This window comes from Antennarius striatus, chromosome 11, assembly GCF_040054535.1.
Source record: "Antennarius striatus isolate MH-2024 chromosome 11, ASM4005453v1, whole genome shotgun sequence".
In the NCBI taxonomy this organism is placed as follows: domain Eukaryota; kingdom Metazoa; phylum Chordata; class Actinopteri; order Lophiiformes; family Antennariidae; genus Antennarius; species Antennarius striatus.
Genome location: NC_090786.1, coordinates 6669849 through 6690038, shown reverse-complemented (window position 1 = coordinate 6690038; position 20190 = coordinate 6669849). Strand labels below are relative to the sequence as shown.

Below are 20190 nucleotides of genomic sequence, written 5' to 3'. Positions count from 1 at the left end.
TCGTCATTTATTTATTTTTATTTTTATTTTTTGTACATGGTGAAAAAGAGTTATAACGTTTCAGAATCACTTGACAATAACGTTTTGGATCAGACACAAATACTGTACTGTATGTCGATGACATAACCTTCTCCGCCACTCTCTCACCGTCTTTTCTCGGCTTCCGTAATAGTAAACACTTGTTGAAATTATCACCTTAAATCTGTGGCCATAATTGAAAGTTGTCATCGAGATATGAACTCGCGTCATCTCCCGGTAAGCCCTCGTAATTATCCATATGTGCGACTATCCTTTGCTTCCACTTCACCGGTACTGGCTCACGGCTCAAGCAGAAACAGAATGACGTCACGGTTGCCATAGCAACCGATTAGGCGTCACCACTCCCGCCTGCAAAAATTAATGAGTGCGCCGTTCTCTTCCTAGGAGATCTTCCCGTCCCGCCCCGTCAAGAGAGTTAAAAACAGCACCATGAAGCGATATGGGAGCGAGTTTATGAAGGACGGTAAAAGAGAATTTTTTTTCAGTCTGTTTCGTCTGGTGTAACGTCAGAGGAGCTGGATAAAACGATCCGAAGAAACGTCGCTTTGCTGGTGCTGTTGTTGTTAATACTACAGCAGCAGCTAACATGGCAGAAGATGACTCTGAATGGGTGTTAGAGGGCATCGTTGGATACTTGGGAAGCCCTATATGGATCACTCCCGTCACGGACTTTATAGAAAACAAATGTACAGGTAAAAACACGTTATCCGCCTGTTCAGACTTGTTGTACGGTAAAGCCTCTCCGGGGCTATGCACTCTTAGCAAGATGGCTAAGCTAACGCTAATTTGTGACGATGTTTTTGTTGACATATCGAGAGACTATGATACTATATTTCCTATATTTATGTTTTTAACTCCCTTATCACTAACTATTGTGCAGCATTTTGAGTTATTCAGAATTCATTGTCCGTGCCACCACATTAAGCTGACAGTAAAGGTAGCAACTCATACGACAGTGAAGGCAACGTTAGCAAGTTATCCTACTTCAGGGGCGTTACCTTACATAATAACCCCCCACCCCCAACACACACACACACACACACACACACACACACACACAAACACACACACACACACACACACACACACACACACACACACACACACACACACACACACACACACACACACACACACACACACACTCAAAACACATTAAATACACACTGTATGTATGAGAGATGCTTTAAAATATTCAAATTGGTCCTTCAATGCTACTATTAATACCAATGCCATACAGCAGTGCTGCTGAAAATAACACTACAGATCTAGGTAAGAAAATACACATTTTTAATTATTTCAGCATATATTATAACAGCAAATATTTATATGAAATAAATTATAATTACCAGCTTTGTATTTTCTTACTAACAAAGACATTCGCTGTGACTGATTGGTGATTACTTCCTGGCAAATTTTATTTTATAATTTTAGTATGTCTGATAATGGTTAGACTGTAATGGACCTGGGTTAAACTCATTAAACACCCTAGTAGTGTACTCAACAGTCTGGCGAGCAATCCAATACAGTATGTGTTTTTTCAACCCAGCTTTTTAAGTAAGTGTACATCAGTAGTAAATATACTTAAATCAGTTGGTTTTCACATTTTCCTGAACTGCAAATAGGTTATCTGCTCTTAGCTTGTTTATTAAAATAAGATCAGTGTTAATTAAAAACTTGCGCCAGTCCCATCATATTATAATGTCCCAACCCATTAACTACTACCAGTGGTTTGCATTCGCCCCTCAACGGGCTGACTTCAGAGCTTATATGTTGCATTGTTTTTGACATTGTGGATTACAAAAAAAACATTATTTCATGGTATTATTGATCTAAATCATATGGGTTAATGCACTGTTTCAACTTGAATTTAATTTACTTGGACAAGGCAGGTTGGTACTGGGGTATCCATGATGTTCTTGCAGAAAGCTAGCAAATATATGGCCACTGTGTAAATATCAGATTGCTATCATTTCCATCTTTTCCAGTTTTTGATGATGAAGATGAAAATAAGTTATCATACACAGACATCCATTTGCAGTATAAGAAATTGGTGAGTACATGAATGTCATCGCTGCACCAGCACTGCACTTTAGTGGATTTATGTTGCAGACTCATCAAACTAGAATGACGTAATCTGTGTGTTTGTGTAGGTGGAGAAGCTGTTGGATAATTACATGCAAGAGGTTGGCATCAACGAGCAGCAGTTTCTGGATGCATGTACTTCTTTTGCCAAGGACAAAACACTGCAGGTATGTTAAGCACAGCATTTGCTCACCATTGTCCCCCTGCCAGTTGACCAGGATGAAGAATCACAGGTAGGATTTGCTTACTTAACACAATCAAGTTAACCTTGAATTCTAGTTAGGTTTGTAAACGGCAGCACAACTGGGGTTAACGTGTTGTTCTGGTGAAGCAGCATTTCACACATTTGTTTGTGACGTAATCAACCATGCAACTGACCTTCCTGTTGTTTGTGTTTGGTGACATTATGTCAATTTCTGAAATAAATTTTTCAGCGAATACATACCAACCACTTCATCTCCTTTGATTAGTCACTTGTGAACGTAATACCGTTTCATAGTCTCAGAAAAGTGGCAGAAAGTAATGAACATAAACCCTTTGTTTTTAGAGGGTCATTAGAAATCTTCCTTCTGTAAACTTGAACCCAGTGTATAAAGCAGGGAAGGTTCATTGTAAGGATTTCTACTTGTACCACATACCACAATGCATCAGATTAAGTGCTTTGGGCAGAGGTAATATTTTGCACATGTTTGTGTTGTGGATTTGTATTCCAAGTTGTGACATACTGACTGGGCATTTTACCAGGCTGTGGTATTGTGACTGTGACAGATTGGTTGGGATGGAGATCTAGATTTTGTTATAGTCCTTTAGAGAGATTCAGATCTCATTAATTATTCCAGAGATAAATTGTGAACGTGAGCAAATTAAGTCAGTTTCTCCTAAAACAAAAATAAGCTATAAGAGATTAAATTTTGCAGCACATTAAGTGTTTCTGCTCTATTCCAGTGTAGCTATGCAGAAAATGTATCTTTAAAATCTAATTTAATCATACAAAGTCATATTACGAAGTATTTTAGTGGTGCATTTAGGTTTTATTGTTTGTTTAAATGCATCCTAGATAGCAGGGTTCCTAGAAAACTGAATCCTTATCAAGCTCTGCAGTACATGGTTGAAACATATTTAGCTGAAGCAGAATCCTTATGGAATGAGAGAGTCTGACAAAGGGAAGAAGTGAGGAGGATTGAGAGAGAAGCTGGTGACCCAGTGATCAACGATTGTGTATATATGGTTGGTCAGAAAGATTTGCCTGGCATTAGCCTACATGGTGGACAGATCATTGACAACAGACAGGAAGCCTATGTGATAGATTAGGCCTAAGTACCACTCTGTTTATAACCATACTGTAATTTCTATAGGCACTCGTGTTGAGATTATAGGAGGTGCTGTACGTACTGGACTGGTACTGATCTGCAAAGGGAGAACAGGCCGAGAATGTAATAGAAACATCAGGCTTAATGCAAGAAGCAATATATAAAATTCTTCCAGTTATTTCCTATCAATGATTTGTTCTTGTCTTGTTACAAACAAAACACAAGTTCACCAGTCTAACAATGCATGCATATTCTGTGTCCATATAGCTGTATGGACTGACCCACCCTCCACACTCAAACATGCTTCTCTCTACCCAGTCAGTGCTATTCATTCTGAATCATCTTGCAGATACTGTGATTTTAATTCAATTTAATATCATTGCTGTCTCTTTCTTCAGTCAGTGTTTCAGCCGGTTTTGGCTGCAGATGACTTCCAGATGTTCCGTTCTATGATGGTCCAGAAGAACATAGAGCTGCAGCTTCAAGCGCTCAGAGTTATCAAAGAGAGGAATGGTAGGATGGATTAACACACACTCCCAGAGGGAGAAACTGCTGATATAGCTGCAAGTCACAGCAATCTGCTTGTGTGTTAGGAGCCCTCCCAGAGTGTCTGACTGATGGTGTGGATGTGATGACCGAGTTACAACAGCAAGAGATGAAAATCCTACAGGAGGTTCTTAGGTAAGACACACCTTCTATTGTTCTCTTTCCTAATTTTATTAATTCGCATGAACACGCACAAACAACAAGGATGTGAGTTATTTAGCTATTAATTCTGTCTGAAACCATCAGCTAGCTATGCAAGGTTGCACTTAAATTTTCACTCTTCAATCTTTTTATATGAAGTTCTGAAATACATTCCATTCATTTTAAATACAATAACCATTACAAGAAATTAATTGGATGTCATCGGGCACATTGGCTGTATGTGCCCATGTTTCTAGAGGCTCCTGCCCCTGCTCTCTAATGGGATTTTATCAGCTGCCGCCTTTCAGCCTGACCAAGTAGAACACACTGAGTCTAATGGGAGCGCAGCTAAGCTCCTTAGGCTCCAGCTAATTTAGGATAGAGGGATTGTCACTGAGTAAGCAACTGAGAAAAATAGTCTTCTATCCACTTTGTCTTGCACAAATGTTAATGACCCTTCTCACCCCCAACACAGTGAATATCAAATTTTAACCTCAGGCAGCATTCTAAACTACTGGTGGCAAATAGAGATGTTTCCTTGAAAACAGGACATTAATTAGATCTGTACCAGTGACAAAACTATGGTACACCAGTGACTAGACAATGGTACACCAGTGACAAAACAATGGTACACCAGTGAGAAGACAATGGTACATCAGTGATAAAATTATGGTACACCGGTGATTGGACTATAGTATACCAGTGACTATCCCGATGGTTTTGAAATGTGGTGCTGCCATAAATTTTCAAAATTTACAACAACAAGAAAGAAATTTCATTTCTTTTCATTTTCAACTTTTTAATATGTTGTCTAATGCTATTTTCAATTAAGTATGGGGTTCCGGTGTTTGCCTTTCATCACTTTCACTTTCTGTTTCCATTTTACACAGCATCCTAACTCCTTTGGCAGTGGAGTTGTATCTGAAGTAAATCCCTCTCTCACACCAGCAAATATATATATACTAAACATATACTGTTACCTGCTTTGCGGAAGTCTCTTCTAAGGCAAATTAAGTTGTTAAATCAAATTAAGGGATCTGCATGGTGGCCTGAAAATCCCTTTAAGCAAACCAGGGCATAGTGAAACAATCACAAGGAAATCCCTGACACTGGTGCCATATTCTTGTTTCTAGTCCATTTGTGCCATTAGCCAAAGGTTAAACCATCAATAGGCTCTTATTAAGCCGGGGCTATTTAATATACTCTATTATAAGTCTAATTTAAGTCTATGTGGGACTTGATTATTCCATAGCGTTCCATTATTCCATAGCAGGTTCTATTTCTTAGGCCAATTTATCAGTGTTACAATGATTAGATTTGGATCAAATCTCCAAATATTAGTAAAGTGAGTGATTTCTTTTAATTTCCTCCTGCTTTGTCTTCAGAAAGTCAAAAGAGGAGTATGAAGAGGAAATGTCCAGGAGGCTGCTGTTAGAGGAGGAGAGTGGTTCGCCCTCCAGCAGCAGCTCTGATAAGCCAGGGGCAGAAAGTGGTGAAGCCCAGAACACCACCGCTGCTCCCAGACAACAAAACAACACAGCCAAGGTAGGGAAGGCATCGTGAGTTTTAAGAGCCAAATAAGATCTGTGGAGCATCCAAACCTGTTGAACCTCATATAAACTCTCTGATGAACTCTTAGTATTTGATACAAAAGACAGGCTGATATTCTGTATCCTCTGAAGCATCATCAAGTTTCCTTTTGTTGAACTGTTATCTTCCCTCTAGCAACTCAGAGTTGACCTGATACTGCTAGTACCGCATGCTTTTCCTTCTCATCTTTGCTTCATAACGTGGCATTGTCTCCAATGTGCTTTTGATTCCATGTTAAGACCAAAGCTGAGGGAAATGGTGACAACAGCAGCAATAATGGTCACCACGCCCTTCTAGTGAATGGAAACACCACCACTGAGTTTGATCTGGTAACCCCAAACATTCATGTAGAATCAACTAGTGGGCAGATAAATAATCCAAAGGTTACTGTCAAATCTAAGGATATATTGATACCAATTAGAAATATTTGTAATCGCTAACAAAATTTGAAGCATATAAAAAAAAATGCAGGTATACCTCAGCTTACATCGTTAATTGGTTCCAGAAAACACAACTTAAGTTGAAATTGAAGTAAGTCGTATTAACTTGCCAGTTCTGTACTGTACTTTATGTTAGATTAATGCAAATCAATTTTAAGCTTACAAACAATTAAATGTTATTTTTTAATATAGTATAGAAAAAAGGTTGCTGTCTAGTCTTCAGCCATTTCTTGTGCATTATTGGTAACAGTGGTTGCTATACGTATGCTTTCATTCTTTATTTATTGTACAGTAACATGATCTTATGTGCTTTTAACAGTTTACCAATGATTTTACGAGGCCAACATTTGTACTTGACAGACGTAAAGTTGAGTGAAATGACTATAATCGAGACTGACATAACTAGAAATGACGTTAACCAAGGTATACCTGCATGTGAACAGATCTGATATCATTATCTGTTGTGTTGCCTTCAAACTGGGGTATCAGTGCATCCTGAGAACAGAAGGTAACATCTCAGTTTCATAGCCCGAGTATCAGGGTGGTCATGTAGTAGCTTTGTAGATTTAAAGCCTATGGATTGACCCGTGGTGTCAGCAGACAGCAGTAAAACTGTCTACAGTAATGTGGAAGCCTATAAAATCTACCATCTGGGGGCTTTGTGTGTGGCTGTAGGTGCTGCTTCCCTTCAGTTGTGTGTTGGAATCAATCTGATACGTGTGTGTCATCTGTAACATGTTCTAATGGCTATGGGTCAATGTGTCGTAATGTCTAGGTCAATAACCAATCCATGAGGACACAAGAGGAAAAGACAGTTGCCCCAGGAGGTGGAGATGAAACGAGTGCAGCAAAGAGCAGCTCCGTGCCAAAACCCACAGCAGGTGCATCAGAGGAGCTTCAAACTCTTCACCTTACATGTCGATAAACAGCATCTTATCTTTTCCAGCCTACAAAAGTTAGAATACAGATTTATGTGTGCAGGTTGTGGTGTTAATGGTGTGCCGTCCAGAGTCCTTCCATCAGTGAAAGCTCCGGTGAAGTCTGGTGAGCCCTCCGTGAGCCTCTGTCCTGACACCACGGAGAAGAATAACAGCCACCAGATGGCAGGCGAGACGTTACTGGAGGAAGCACACCGGGAGGCCGGGTTCTCTAAGCCATATACAGTGAGTCTTTGTGGGATTCTGCTAGACATGATATGGAAAAAATGAGCTGCAGTATGATTTTGTGTTTGTTTGTCATTTAATAAAATGTCCACGCCAAATTTTGTTGCCTCCATCCATACATATTTGAACGTCCCAGATGATGATTCTGCCCTGGATCCTGTCCTGGGTGTTGTTGATTTTATTATGCTATTGCAAAAACTTTAATTAGAAAGTTTGCATCTTGAAAATGGAAAAATAAGACCTGGAATCTGAAACTGCACCCACAGATATTTCTAAAATCAAAACTCTTTCATGATCCAAATTCACTTCCTGCACAAAATTTTCTTCAACAGGTTTAAGATATCTTGCAGACAGGGAACAAACTTGGGTGGTCATATAATTGGAGGTGATGAATTGGAGAAAAAAAAGAAACTTATTTGTGATAGAATAGATGGTTTTACTTTGAAAACAGATTTTTTTTTTGTTTCATTTTTTAGCATTTAGAATTTTTGACTTGGTAAAGGTATTTTTTGCTTGTGTGTGACATTGGATGAACTCTTCCTGTTCCTTTCTTCCAGGAGCTGTCAGCATCTCAGCAGGAAGAGCTCCAGCAAAGGGTGGTGTATCTACGTCAGCAGAGAGACAAATTGCATGCACTGAAAAAAGAACAGCAGAAAACCAAGCAGACAGCCGCACCAGTGGAAACACCCACCGCAACCACCACCTCCGCCATCACCCCTCCGGCAAGTAAAGCCTGTTACACTTCCATTCCTAAAGAGGTCAGAGGTCAGGCTCAACTGTCTGACTGGTGGGAGACTCGTTTCACGGGAGCATATTTCATGCAGGCCTGTTTGGATTTTAGATGGTAATCAATTTCTCGGTTTCTTCTATTTATGAATTATCTGAAAGTAGATTACAGGTGATTTCTTTAAACACTGGCTTTGTGTTTGTTTGACCCTAATTTTCTCATCCTTCAATTATAACCTTATCCTCATCTTTATATAACCCACATTTTGTTTATTTCTTCCTTTTCATCATCTTTCTGACTTTATTTATGGGTTTCTTGTGTCTATTTTTTCCATCTGTCTGCCCTGTCAGAAGGCAGTGGTGCAGTCCCAGACCAATGGGGCCTGTACCCTACCTCCTCTTCATCCACCTCCTGCAGTACATGCCGCTAACTCCTCCAAACAGAAGGTGATCCATCAGCAGCCTTTGCCTGATGTGAACACATGTGCTCGGCCATTTTTAGTAGGTTCCTGAGGTTGCAGTGCCTTAGATTTCATCCATCAAGCATAGTAAAGATAAATTTGATTTCACTTTTTTAGCACAGCTAAAACCTAGCAGCTTACTACCTGAGTGAACAGTTTTATTTCAGTCATCTTTCCCACTGCTTCTTTAGATGTTTTATCTCAAGCCACCAGCAGTGATCATCTCATCTCCCCCTGGTTGCTAATTCTACCACCTGGTCTGGTGTCTTTACACAGGAGGTATCTGCTGAAGAGAGGAAGAAGCTACAGAAGAGAAAACACCTGGCCGACAAGCTGAAAGAAGAAGTGATAAAGAAATAACATCTAAACTTGCAATACTGTTATTTATGTCTCCTACAGTATATCTGTTCACTCCTGTTTTCATGGCTTCCTCTACACTACCTCCCCCAGCCAGATTATTCCATTTATGTAACTGATTAGGGGTTTTTCCAAAGAAAATAAGGAAAAGGTTTCCTTTTATATTGTGGATGCACTGTATGTGGCAGACTCACAGAAGCACTCCAATATTCTGCCAGGCAGTCGGATATGTGTAAAAAGTAAAAGGAAGCACACGCTTTTATCCAATCATGACTAAATATCACTATACACACGGATGACGTTCAGAAAACTCAAGAGCAAAAATGTTACTTATGCAACACTATAAAAGATGCCTGTTTCTGCTCAGCACATTACCAGCAACATCCCTGCAATCTTTTCTCTATAGATGACAGGAATGAACGTGTGACGGATGTACAAGGTGGGGGTTACATTACCGAGCACAACAGTATACTGTGTAATTGTACTTTTGCGAGATATGTCGTCTTACGTCTGAGAGCACTGTGGATGATGACAAGATGAATTTGTCATGTGTTTGTACATGGGCCAAGAGCGCAGTGTGTCAATTTCTACAAGGAACTCAGTATTTCATGTATGCTGTTGAATGAATCATATTTTACAAAAACAACCTGGATTCTCATCATTGTATTTTGCAGCCATATATTGGATATTTTGTTGCATGAGCCACACAAATCAGTGTAAAGTAAGTTTGGTGCATGTGGAACACGAGGGTATTCAATTCTAGTTACCAACTATCAATCTTGCAGCTCAAATTGACAAAACTTGTAAATTCAAAACAAAGCCAGATTCACAAGTTCAATGCCAGGGTCACATTTAATTTTCAAAACTTTATACAAATGTTAAGAATGGATAGTGGTAGTAAATGCACTTGGTACAAATTCTTAAGGGAGAGCAAAAACAGTCATTTGCTGGGTGACGCTAACAGACAGGACAGACAATTTGCTGCTCGTGCTCTGTTGAAATTCTGAAAAAGCATATTGGCAATAATATTTGTGCTCCACTCATTCGCTTATGGTTTAATTCAGAAGCTTTATACAATGTCTGGTATGAAAAATTAATTCCCTTCATCTGCCCCTCAATGTGCTTATAGTGAGATAGAAATTTTTATACCCCTGACCCTAAAATGTTTCTGCGCCTTCTGAAGAAGTCAAAACTTGCACTGTGATGATTGAGGATAGATTACCTATCAATAAAAACAGCTCATCCAACAACAGTTTGAAACAAATTATAGTTGGTATTCCTTCACATTATTTTTGATCCACATGTTTGATCAAGGCTGTGATGACTTTATCTCACATGCAAACTGTAGAAGGAACGCAATACTGAACCAAATCAAACTGGGTCTGAAAATTCTGGACCTTCAATTTGGCATTAGTGTTATCGTCCACTCCATTACATGTCATGTTTCAAGAGATAGCAGTGCTACAGTGCAAAGACAAGATGGTAGCTTTTTATTTCTGATGCAAAAAATTGAATTCTGTACCTGAGATCTGTCTGAGAAGAGTTGAGCCTCCTGAAACGAGTTTGCACCAAATCCAAACTCACCATATCAGCTCAGTCACCCAGAAAGCATAACTGGGATGTGTGTGAATCGATGGAGGCCAGCAAACTCTTAAATCCAACAAAATACACAACTCCAGACACCCTCAAAATGTTGGCTGCAAAAATTACTGTAGTTTTAATGTATTTTTAAAACCAGCATTTTCAACTTCTCTGCACATTACATTGAATCAAATGAACTGGACTAACAGGTTGAACGGCAATCCCACCTTTTGTGCAACAACACAAAAATACACAAATAGGTATCTGCCCTTTGAAAATCATATCGGGGCAAATTATTAAAAAAAGGAAAAACAAAAAAATATCTGTACAGTTCTTAACAAAGTCATGAAATACAGGAATTTCGGGCTAACGCAGTCCTGTGTGTGAGATGTGTGTATTTTTGTGTGTGCCTTGGCTAAAGTGACGCCATGGCTTTTGAAGGTTCAAGTCCTGCTCCTCTGGATCTGTCCCTCACAACTGCTGAGCTTTCTTTCTAACGCGCTCGTGCCATTTGTCACCTCCCTCGTCTCTCAACATTGGGTGCAATTCCTCAGTGTTGCTAGATCCCACTATGTCTGACAAAAGAGTTCTATGGCAGGGTGACGCATACTACACCAGTCAAGCTTTCTATAACTACGATGGCTAGTCCTGCTAGCCTGACTGGCCCGTTGAATGATTCGTACGCTGGCTGGTTGTGTTCTGGCTTCCTCTCTCTTTCTGCCGCTCATTGGCTCAACTTTGACAAGGATGGAAGTCAGAACTGAAATGTAAGGTTTACTGTGGGGCGGCTGTGGTACCATAGCGTCCTTGCTACTGTTGCTATAGCAACAGGGCACACTTGAGAACCACCTTGCGACAGTTGTTTTCCACCACAGACTCTTTGGTCAGTATGCTGGATGGTGGATGAGGGGAGCGTTTTTCAGAAGGAGGTCAGAACAGGGAGAGCAGGACTGTAGTACTGATGGAACAGGCAGTCCAAGGACCAATGAGACGACCAGAGGAGCGATGGTAGGAGGGGCCTGTGCCCGCTCACCACGGCCAAACAGAGGACAAATCAGCCTTAAGAGGTCAGACGGGGCCGTTTCCTTGGAGACTGTTCTTCTTCATCATCTTCGTCCTCATCATCTTCATCGTCAGGGTAGTCTACCAAACCAACCAGAGCCGTCTAAGAAAAATGAGAAAACTCTTTGAGCACATGTTGAACAAAAATGACACATAGAAAAGGCAAAATGCTAATTTCTTTAGGTGTTGTCTGTCTAATATGACCAGATTATTACATGTTTACACAAATTAAACTTCTAAACACAAAAAACATTCCAGTAATAACATTACAGTTCTACATCATTCTACAACAGGAACTTGTCTTCTGTTCAAAGAGTAAAGTTTTCTTTATATGAGAAAACAAAACAGGAAACTAATAAAGGTTGTTCAATTAGCGTTTTTTTTAAACCACTCAAATTTTTGAAAAAAACTGGTTACAGAATGTGTGAGTCTATTGAAGACTCAGATAGGAGCTTCATAGCTCTATATGTATAAATGCATTACTTTGACGACTGGCGTGGCAGGAAGAGGGACTGTTTTGACAGATGACGTTGCGCTGCTGTTTGGAGTGATGGCTGGGGAGGCAGACGGGATCACAACAGCTTTCCCATTGTTGTTGGCACCATTGGCTCCATTGGCAGCTCCTGTAGTAACACAGGCCGAACATATCAGACTCGACGTTCAGGGGTCAAAGGTTTAAAGGAGGATACAATCAGTAACACCAGGGCTCCTTACCTTTTTTGGCTTCCATATACTTTCCGTAGCTGTCTGAGAAGTCATCCTCTATCCGACTCTTCTCCACAGTCTCTCCATCATCATCGTCGTCGTCGTCATTGAACCATAACTCCTCATCTTCATCCAACGACCTCGCATCCCTGCGATATCTGAAAGGGAAAATGTATCAAGTAACTACTGTGAAGACTAGAAACTTCACAAGAGTGAACATAAGGTTCTCTTTACTAGGCCTTTGTCTCCATTAGTCTGCTGACCTGTTGAGTCTTTGGCTCTGCCTGTCTTTTTCCTGCTCGTACCGGCCCTTTAATCCCTTGAACGTCTGGACGTACTCAATGGATTCAAGGGCCTTATAAAAGTTATCCACAATGTGAGCTATGAGAGACTTGATGTCCTCCTGGAAAGAGAAGAAACATCAGAAAAATCACAGTCAATCCATTTCAGCTTCACGTGTACACAGTCTATTCCAAATAACATTCTATGTTAAGGTACACATGTTTACGCACCACTTTAATGAACTCAAAGAGTTCTATGATGGCTGAGTTGAGGAGGTTGTATCGGGTGCCGTTGTCCAGCAGGGCATTAATGACAGGCTCAAAGAGGTTCCCTTTGATGATGTAGCGGTTGTAATACTCATCCTTTAGACCAATGATTCTGCGCATGAAACGCAGGGCACCTTCAATGAAAATGGACAACTTAATCAATACCAGTCACCTGTGAACTATGTAGTTTGAGAGGTATGTCCTGAACAAATAATGACACCTGGACAAACACTCACTGAGCTCATAACTGCATGGATGAAGAAAAGCTCAACAGAAACTAACCATTAACAGAACACCGTCAAGATGGAAAGACACAGCAGCAACAAAGGTTGTGTGTCTGTGGATCATTCACCTACACAGGTACTTACAAAGAGCAAGAAAAGTGTGTTTTGAATTCATGAGCACCAGCACTCGTCTCAGCAGGTCTTTGTTCATGATGTATGTCTTGATGTGGTAGGTGTGGTGCTCCACGCAAAAGGTGAGGAGTTCCAGGATCAACGCCAGCAGCTGAGCAGTCTGGAAGTTGTCTACACAAAATAAAGAACAAAACTACATCACACCATTACAATACATATATAAACAGTCTCAAAACAACCAGCTACGGACTACACGGTGCAGTCCTGACCTGTCTACTAATATAAACCAGGGAATGTCAGCTTTTCAATTTAATTATACAGAGCAAGAACCTCTAACTTCGCCTCTGTTGCCATTATCTGCAGCGTTTGATCCTGCAGCTTGAAATTATCAACTTTGTGGTTAACCCTGATTGGCTGTTAGTCAGACATCCATTGCTTTTAAGGCAAGAACAATTACCAGGTCAGCTACTCGATTCCCCGTTTGTGATAAAAACTAAAGTACCTTCTTATAAATAGAGTCCTACTTTATCATTAAAGAGTCTTCTATCAGTGCATCAGTTTTTTTAGGAATGGCTCCGGCTCCTGATGAACAGATGGCAATGTAGCTCTGCCCACTATGACTGAGTGACTGGAGTTTTGTGTTAAGTGATCCCAGTTGCCATTAAGACTAGAAAAGCTCAATTCAAATATCATCCATTCAACATTTACAAAATGGAAGACAATCACAAATACTGTACATCAATTAAAATGATGACATTCAATGATGGTAATCAACTAAATGAAATAACATTAAAACAACCATCAAGTATTCAGAATCCCCATCACAGATGCATTTCTTTACAAAAAGAAAATTACATTCTATTACTAATAGAATACGGAACACTGCTGTGATCCCACACAAGTTAGATGTTTACCAGAGTTAAGCAATGCTATCCTGTGTTAAATGTAATGAATAACAAGAGCTACTCCATAGTTACTGAACCTGACACAGCATGAAATACTCAAAGGCATGATTTTAATATTGTAGATCTTAAATCCAACCATTAAAACCAAAAAAACAATGAAAGAGAAAAAACAAACTGCGAAAGTCACTGAATAAATAGGGCCAGATGGTACCTATTGCTGTTTTATCACTACTTGCTCCATGAATACTAATTTGCTAATGGTTACACCAACCTGGACAGACTGGGTTGATCTTAGCTGGACTCTCCTGCAGATCTGAAAAGCCACAACAGAAATAGTTAGACATGTTCTTATTGATGGACTGTAACATTCCAGTTTATCAGAAACTTCAATCCTCAGCTCACCTTTGGAGTTTTTGTCATGTGCAGTGTTGGCCAGCAGAGGGGCAGTTAGGACATGCATGCAGTACTTGTAGAAGAAACTTAGAAATTCTGTCTTCTCCGTTTTCTAAAACAAAAAAAAAAGCAGCTCCAATAAAACTTTTGATCTTGTAGGTTTGCTTAAAGTGAACAGAAGTGTGGCTGACTGGCCTCAGTGTGTCTGGATTTCATCAAGATTTAGGCTAGAAGACAAAATATAAACAGGTACTGCACTCATGTTTGTATGCGTACTCTGCAATTCAGCTATCCTCATGCGCTTTCAATTGTCACTGGAGTTAGACAAAATCTGTACATCAATACTTTCTTGTTTGTCATTTTGCTTACATTGGTGGAAGCCAGCATGTTCTCTGGGTCGATGAGCGTCCTGAGCAGACCCATCAGCTGGACTGCTCCTCCTAACTCTGGGTCAGAGTCACAAATCATCTGCTTGATCACAACGTTTATCAGCAGAACATCCTGAAAAGAAAACGCAGAAAACCAGTTTCTAAAATAAAGACGAAACAAAGCCTTTGTTTGACACTGAAACTTTACTTATTTAAAGCAACAAGTGCAGTGTCCATGAACAACTGACTGGTTACTGTGCTTCACTGCTGTTGTTTTGACTCTCTGTTAGTTGTAAAAATGTCCTTATACTTCGGAATGGAAACAAGGTTGTGAAAGAGAAAATCAATACATTATTTACGTATTGTGTAAGATTATCGCTATTATAAAAATAAATAAAAAAACCTTCTTGGAAATGCAAACCTGAACTTAAATCAAAACCTCCCTGGCATCTAAAGCATGCAAGCATTCTGGTTGACACTGATGTTTTGAGACTTACATCATCTGTTTGCTGTGGTTCTTGCATGACAAACTCCCTGACCATGGAGGGGCTGAATTCCACCAGGTAGGAGAAGATGTCTGTAGCTGCTGCCCTGACCTGCAGATCATCCATTCCCTAAAATGGGAACCATAACATTTAAAGACACTCAAAAAAAAAAAAAAAGTTTCACCAGCTGATTCTTCACTTCATATTTGTGCACTGCACAGAACATACCATTACTATTTCCAAAGCAGGTAAAATGCCTAGGTTTGCCAGCGTTTTGAAGAATGCATCCCTGTTTTGTGGCTGCAATGTTTGTGAAAATGCACAGAATTCCTTAACAAAGTTCACCTGAGAAATAGAAGAAAGGAAGCATAATGGTGAATGGGAAGCTGTCACATTAAAGCAAACAGTCACAGGTCTATGGCAATGCAGTTATCTGTAAGGGTTGCTTGTGTGGTTGCACAGCAGTGAAAAAAATGTGTAATGCAAAACTATTCCAAAACTGATACATTATCTATATATGACATATGGCCCCAATATTCACCCCAAAAAATGGTATAACAAATTACCAAACAGCAAGTGCATAGACAAATAGAATAACATCATATTTAACCCCTGGTAACACTTGACACCACTGAGCAATGCTGGCGAAGTTCTGATATTATAAGGCAGTAGGCAGCCCTTTCTCAAGTAAAACAATTTCATGTTGCTGCCAAAACATTTTAAAAACTAAGTGAAATCTACGTCATTACCTCATTCCCAAAATTAAATCTATACTGACAATGCCGAACGCTGTCTTGGTGTATGACTATTTAATACTTCCAACTGCAACAAAATTTAATCGCTATTTTTCCTCGTATGCCATTTGACAGGGTCAGCAAGCCCTGGAGCTAATATTCAATAGAAAACTCTGAAGCCTTGCCACGGCTGGAAAATCAGTAAATTGGCAGTGGTCAAAGAAGATCACACATTATAAATTCAAATTTAAAGACATAGTTTTGGGCAGATTTAGTTTCAACAGTTTCAAGTAGCAATACAGCAGCTCTGTCAGCACTCATGACAAATTTGTGTCAGCAGAGATTTCTATTCCACCATGGATTAAAAACAATGTGTTTGCTATTGAAGGGGGTAACTTTGAAGAGGTAACTTTACAATATTAAAAAAACAATTGCAAGAAAAGACCTTCCAGAAGTCATAATAAATCAACATTGTACCACAAATATGTGGCCTGGATATCTGATAAATGTTTGACTTACAAGCTCTCTTCTTTTACTGTCATCTGTGCCTTCATCTGTGAGCTGTGCAAAGACCTCCGTTAAGAACTTCTCATCCTCCTGAAACACATTAAAAACAGTGTGAGAAAGACAAAAAAAACAAGGAAAGTAATGATTAAAATATTAAAGTACAATGGAAATCCAAGTATTAATGATCTGTAGTGTGCATTCCAACTTCAAAGAAAAAAAATCAAGAATGAAGAGTGAACGTTTATTTACAGTACTGTGTACTGAAGTACACTCTACACTGATCACTGAACATGAAATGAGTGAACTGTCTAAACAGCTTGAATCGTGAAAACCACAGTACGGAACAACTTCTTCTGATGAACACTTTCTTGATGTAAATACAACACTGCAATGAAAATACAAGCTTTATCATAGACATTCACTTGGTCAACAAATGACCTTCGTAAAATGATTTTATTTTATATCTTTTAATCCCACATTACAGAATTTCATATATTGACATCTTTCAATAGTGGAAAAGACGTTACAAAATTGTTAGGTGTCCTTGGTAGCTCCGTGCATTCTTTGATCACAATACAGGAATATCATGACCCCCTCATCCAGTATCCATCCAAGGTGACTTGAATTATTGCAAATAAGACAAAAATGAAACCTCAGTTTTATTTCCATGTGATTTGACATTTCACAGTTCCTACTAGAAGTCAATACATTTCATAATGGAAACCCAGTGATTCACTTATCAGATATGTATGATAATACTTTTATCTGAAATAACAAGGAGAACAGGTTCTTTATCATTCGTCAAACAAAAGTTCCGACAGCAGCAATGCAGTGCAAAATGACACTGGTCAAGCTACTCTGTAGATTTAGGAAGCTGCTGTACAGTCTGTACAATCGTTGTATTATTACTACTGTATTATATTGCTATACAATGTTACCTCGTGGACATGGAATGGAATTTATTGCTGAAAACCCCATTAGATAAAAACAAATAGACACTCTGTGCCTTAAAAAATATATTGATTGTCCATGTTCGGACACTTACCTGCAACATACTGACAATCTCCACCTTGTTGAAGAAGATAAAGGAGGTGAGTGTGGACAGGAAGTTCTCCTCAAAGACGGAGGGTGTGGGAAGGATGATGTCCTGGATGTACTGCACTCGGTAGGTTTGGTGGATCTTCTGCCGTAGCTCAGAGTCTGTGATAGGTATGACCTCTTTGAACTTTGCTGTCTTGGTCAAGAATTCTCGATGACGTTTTGGCTGAACCAGCGCAGGATCGTACTCAAGGCAGCCGACAACATCCATGATACAGTCATCGGAGAACATCACTTCAAAGAGGGCCGCTTTATTGAGGAACAAGACACCTCGGACAATTTCATAGAGGTGATGTAGACCTTCCCTGTTGGCAAGGTCCTCGCATACTCTGAAGAGACCCAGGAGTTTCTTGATGTAGCCCTCACTCACAAGAGCCAGAGCAAGTTTTTCCCTACGGATGGGTGAAGACAGGACAGAAGTAACCAAGTCTGCAATCTCCTCTAGTCGGCTTAGCTCACAAGGAGGGAGCTCCACCAGGTGGCTCGTCTCTGGAATTTCTTCAAAGCGCTCCTCTTCCGACTCATCAATGGGGTCCTGGGTGATGTCCAGGGCAGGATCTTTGCCTTGAACCTGAGCAACAAATAATTGGTAGACACCAAATGATCAATCAACAGTGTCAATGTAATATATCTTTTCACTTATGTTGAAAAAAATGTCAACAAACTCAATCCTTCACCACTCCTGCTTGTGTACTACACCCAGTAAAAAAATGTTTTCAAAAATCCACAAAACTTGAGTACAAACAGGTTGACATTACCTGACAAATCTTTTCCCAAATCTCATCGCAACCGGCCTTTTCCTGGAAACTGAGGGCAAGGTCATAATTATCTGCTTCAGACCAGACAATCAGTGTGTCCTGAAAAGAAAAACAAAGAAATATTACTCCATACAAAAATGATCATCATACTCACAACACCTACTCTATATTGTTATACTCACACAAACATTTGTAATTCTCAAAGCACACAATATTAGTTGTGCATACACTTTAACCACTATAATAGCATAAAACTTTAAATAAGCCCTTTAAAATAAAAAAAAATTACATATAAAATACAAGGACATTGTTTGGTTCTATTATTATTTCACTCCATACGACAAATTACTGTTCTAAATAAATTACAAATGTTTATTTTAAATGTCAGGATAAAATTATATTTGATATTCTATTGCTAATGATGTCATCCATCTCCTTATAAAGTGTCACAACAATTCCAGACCAGTTACTTTATTTCCAATGTCAGCACTGGATCGTTTTAGCTGCAATTCTCCAACATAAAATTTCAATGTTCTAATAATTTAACTGTAACAAAAGTTTTACTATGCTGGTATGTCAGTGTGACAGGAATATCAGATATCTTAGCAGATCAAGGGAGGGATGAACAATTGTTACCTGTTGTTTCTGATATGCAGTATTTGGACTTATCTTCGACTCCAATAGGAGTGATCCTGAAGCAAACAGCAATAATCACAGCAAAATTAACAATTGTTGACATTGAAGGTCAATAACTACTGATGTACTGGCAAAGGACATTTATGGCTACGTAGACAATGTGAAACGTAAAAATGCAATAGATTGTTCAAACTCACAAACTGCTCACTTACCAAAAAACCTTTGTTCAGTGTAATTTATTTTCACACTGATTTTGTGTTTGACCATAAAATGGTTTTATAACTAACGAGATAAAAAGTTTCTACGTTTTTAAGAGCAACTTTAAAGGCCCTGACGCGTCTGAGATCACGTCGTTGGTGTACAAGGCGCCTGCTAGTACCTAACATGGACTACAGTATATTAATGTCTTTGATCTTATAACGACACTTATTAGGGTTGTTAAAAAAATCGAAGAACACTGGCTCCGAAAACAACCGCAAACTGAAACAAATACGCCATAATATGTTAACCAAGTACATAACGTGTCAAACTGAACCCTTCTCAACGAGCAAGCAACAGTAGCATGCTAACAGTAGCATACGAAACGTCAATGCAGCTATGCTAACTGAGAACTTACCGTCCGATTCCGCCCGAACTAACAACGATATTCCTTCCAATCGTTCGACGAAGGTTGATGAAACGTGTCCGGTACCCCGATCGTCCCACTGTCTATCTTCATTCAGCGTATACACTTTCACTCGTCGCCGAGTATCCGACATGGTTAACCGAGTCGGAGCTAGCTGGCTGCTAACAAGCTATCACCTCACTCGGTCGGTTTTCCTACCCTCGAAGTGTTAACTTTGTTTCCAGCGGCATGTTCTTAAACATGCACGTGTAAACAAAGTTAGCGATATCAAGTGAAATTTATTCCAAATTATTTCATAAACATATTACGTTCACGATGTGAAACAACACAAAAAGGAGACTAATATCAAACAGTTAATTTCACATAGCACAAAACAACTCTAACAGCCTCCTTGCTAGCGTCCACAGACCGCCATCTTGTAATCCGATCTTGTGTTCTTTTTCTTCTTCGACGTCAATCAAATGCTGACCGCCGCGGGGTCTCCTCCTCCGAGCGACAGCGTCCAACGGGTACAGCGGTGGCACCAGAAGATCAAAGCGCCACGTACAGGCCAGAAGAGGCATTGCAAGAG

General features: G+C 39.6%; 2 protein-coding genes across 8 annotated transcripts; one reads left to right on the top strand and one right to left on the bottom strand.

Moving 5' to 3' along the window:
* The first annotated feature begins 377 nt into the window (after positions 1 to 377).
* On the top strand, positions 378 to 9504 carry cfap36 (cilia and flagella associated protein 36). Of its 7 annotated transcripts, none has more exons than XM_068326817.1 (11): positions 378 to 731; positions 2028 to 2092; positions 2193 to 2291; positions 3833 to 3947; positions 4028 to 4115; positions 5507 to 5666; positions 6927 to 7032; positions 7133 to 7314; positions 7872 to 8036; positions 8392 to 8487; positions 8778 to 9504. In XM_068326817.1, exons 1-11 carry the CDS (start codon positions 626 to 628, stop codon positions 8859 to 8861), a joined length of 1266 nt encoding a protein of 421 aa, XP_068182918.1. In that variant the 5' UTR covers positions 378 to 625; the 3' UTR covers positions 8862 to 9504. The 7 variants fall into 7 exon arrangements, with proteins under 7 accessions (XP_068182918.1, XP_068182915.1, XP_068182919.1 ...); XM_068326814.1 differs by having other exon boundaries at positions 8392 to 8541; XM_068326818.1 differs by having other exon boundaries at positions 7872 to 8040; positions 8399 to 8487.
* Positions 8933 to 20074, bottom strand: LOC137603393 (serine/threonine-protein phosphatase 4 regulatory subunit 3-like). Its single transcript, XM_068326813.1, has 16 exons — positions 19611 to 20074; positions 18995 to 19050; positions 18359 to 18457; positions 17548 to 18171; positions 16515 to 16592; positions 15490 to 15606; positions 15274 to 15390; positions 14778 to 14909; positions 14418 to 14520; positions 14287 to 14328; positions 13123 to 13281; positions 12719 to 12888; positions 12470 to 12609; positions 12216 to 12364; positions 11985 to 12124; positions 8933 to 11604 (listed from the first exon to the last, which is right to left on the bottom strand). The coding sequence occupies exons 1-16, from the start codon at positions 19750 to 19752 to the stop codon at positions 11500 to 11502; spliced, it is 2373 nt and encodes a 790-aa protein (XP_068182914.1). The 5' UTR covers positions 19753 to 20074; the 3' UTR covers positions 8933 to 11499.
* Positions 20075 to 20190: the final 116 nt, after the last annotated feature.

Coding starts and splice junctions, on each gene's coding strand:
- cfap36 (XM_068326814.1), top strand. CDS start 626: ATGGCAGAAGATGACTCTGAATGGGTGTTAGAGGGCATCGTTGGATAC. Junction 3,948..4,027: donor AGTTATCAAAGAGAGGAATG/GTAGGATGGATT, acceptor CTTGTGTGTTAG/GAGCCCTCCCAGAGTGTCTG. Junction 8,037..8,391: donor CCTCCGCCATCACCCCTCCG/GCAAGTAAAGCC, acceptor CTGCCCTGTCAG/AAGGCAGTGGTGCAGTCCCA.
- LOC137603393 (XM_068326813.1), bottom strand. CDS start 19,752: ATGTCGGATACTCGGCGACGAGTGAAAGTGTATACGCTGAATGAAGAT. Junction 18,458..18,994: donor CTGCATATCAGAAACAACAG/GTAACAATTGTT, acceptor TTTTCTTTTCAG/GACACACTGATTGTCTGGTC. Junction 12,889..13,122: donor ACACACTTTTCTTGCTCTTT/GTAAGTACCTGT, acceptor TTTTCATTGAAG/GTGCCCTGCGTTTCATGCGC.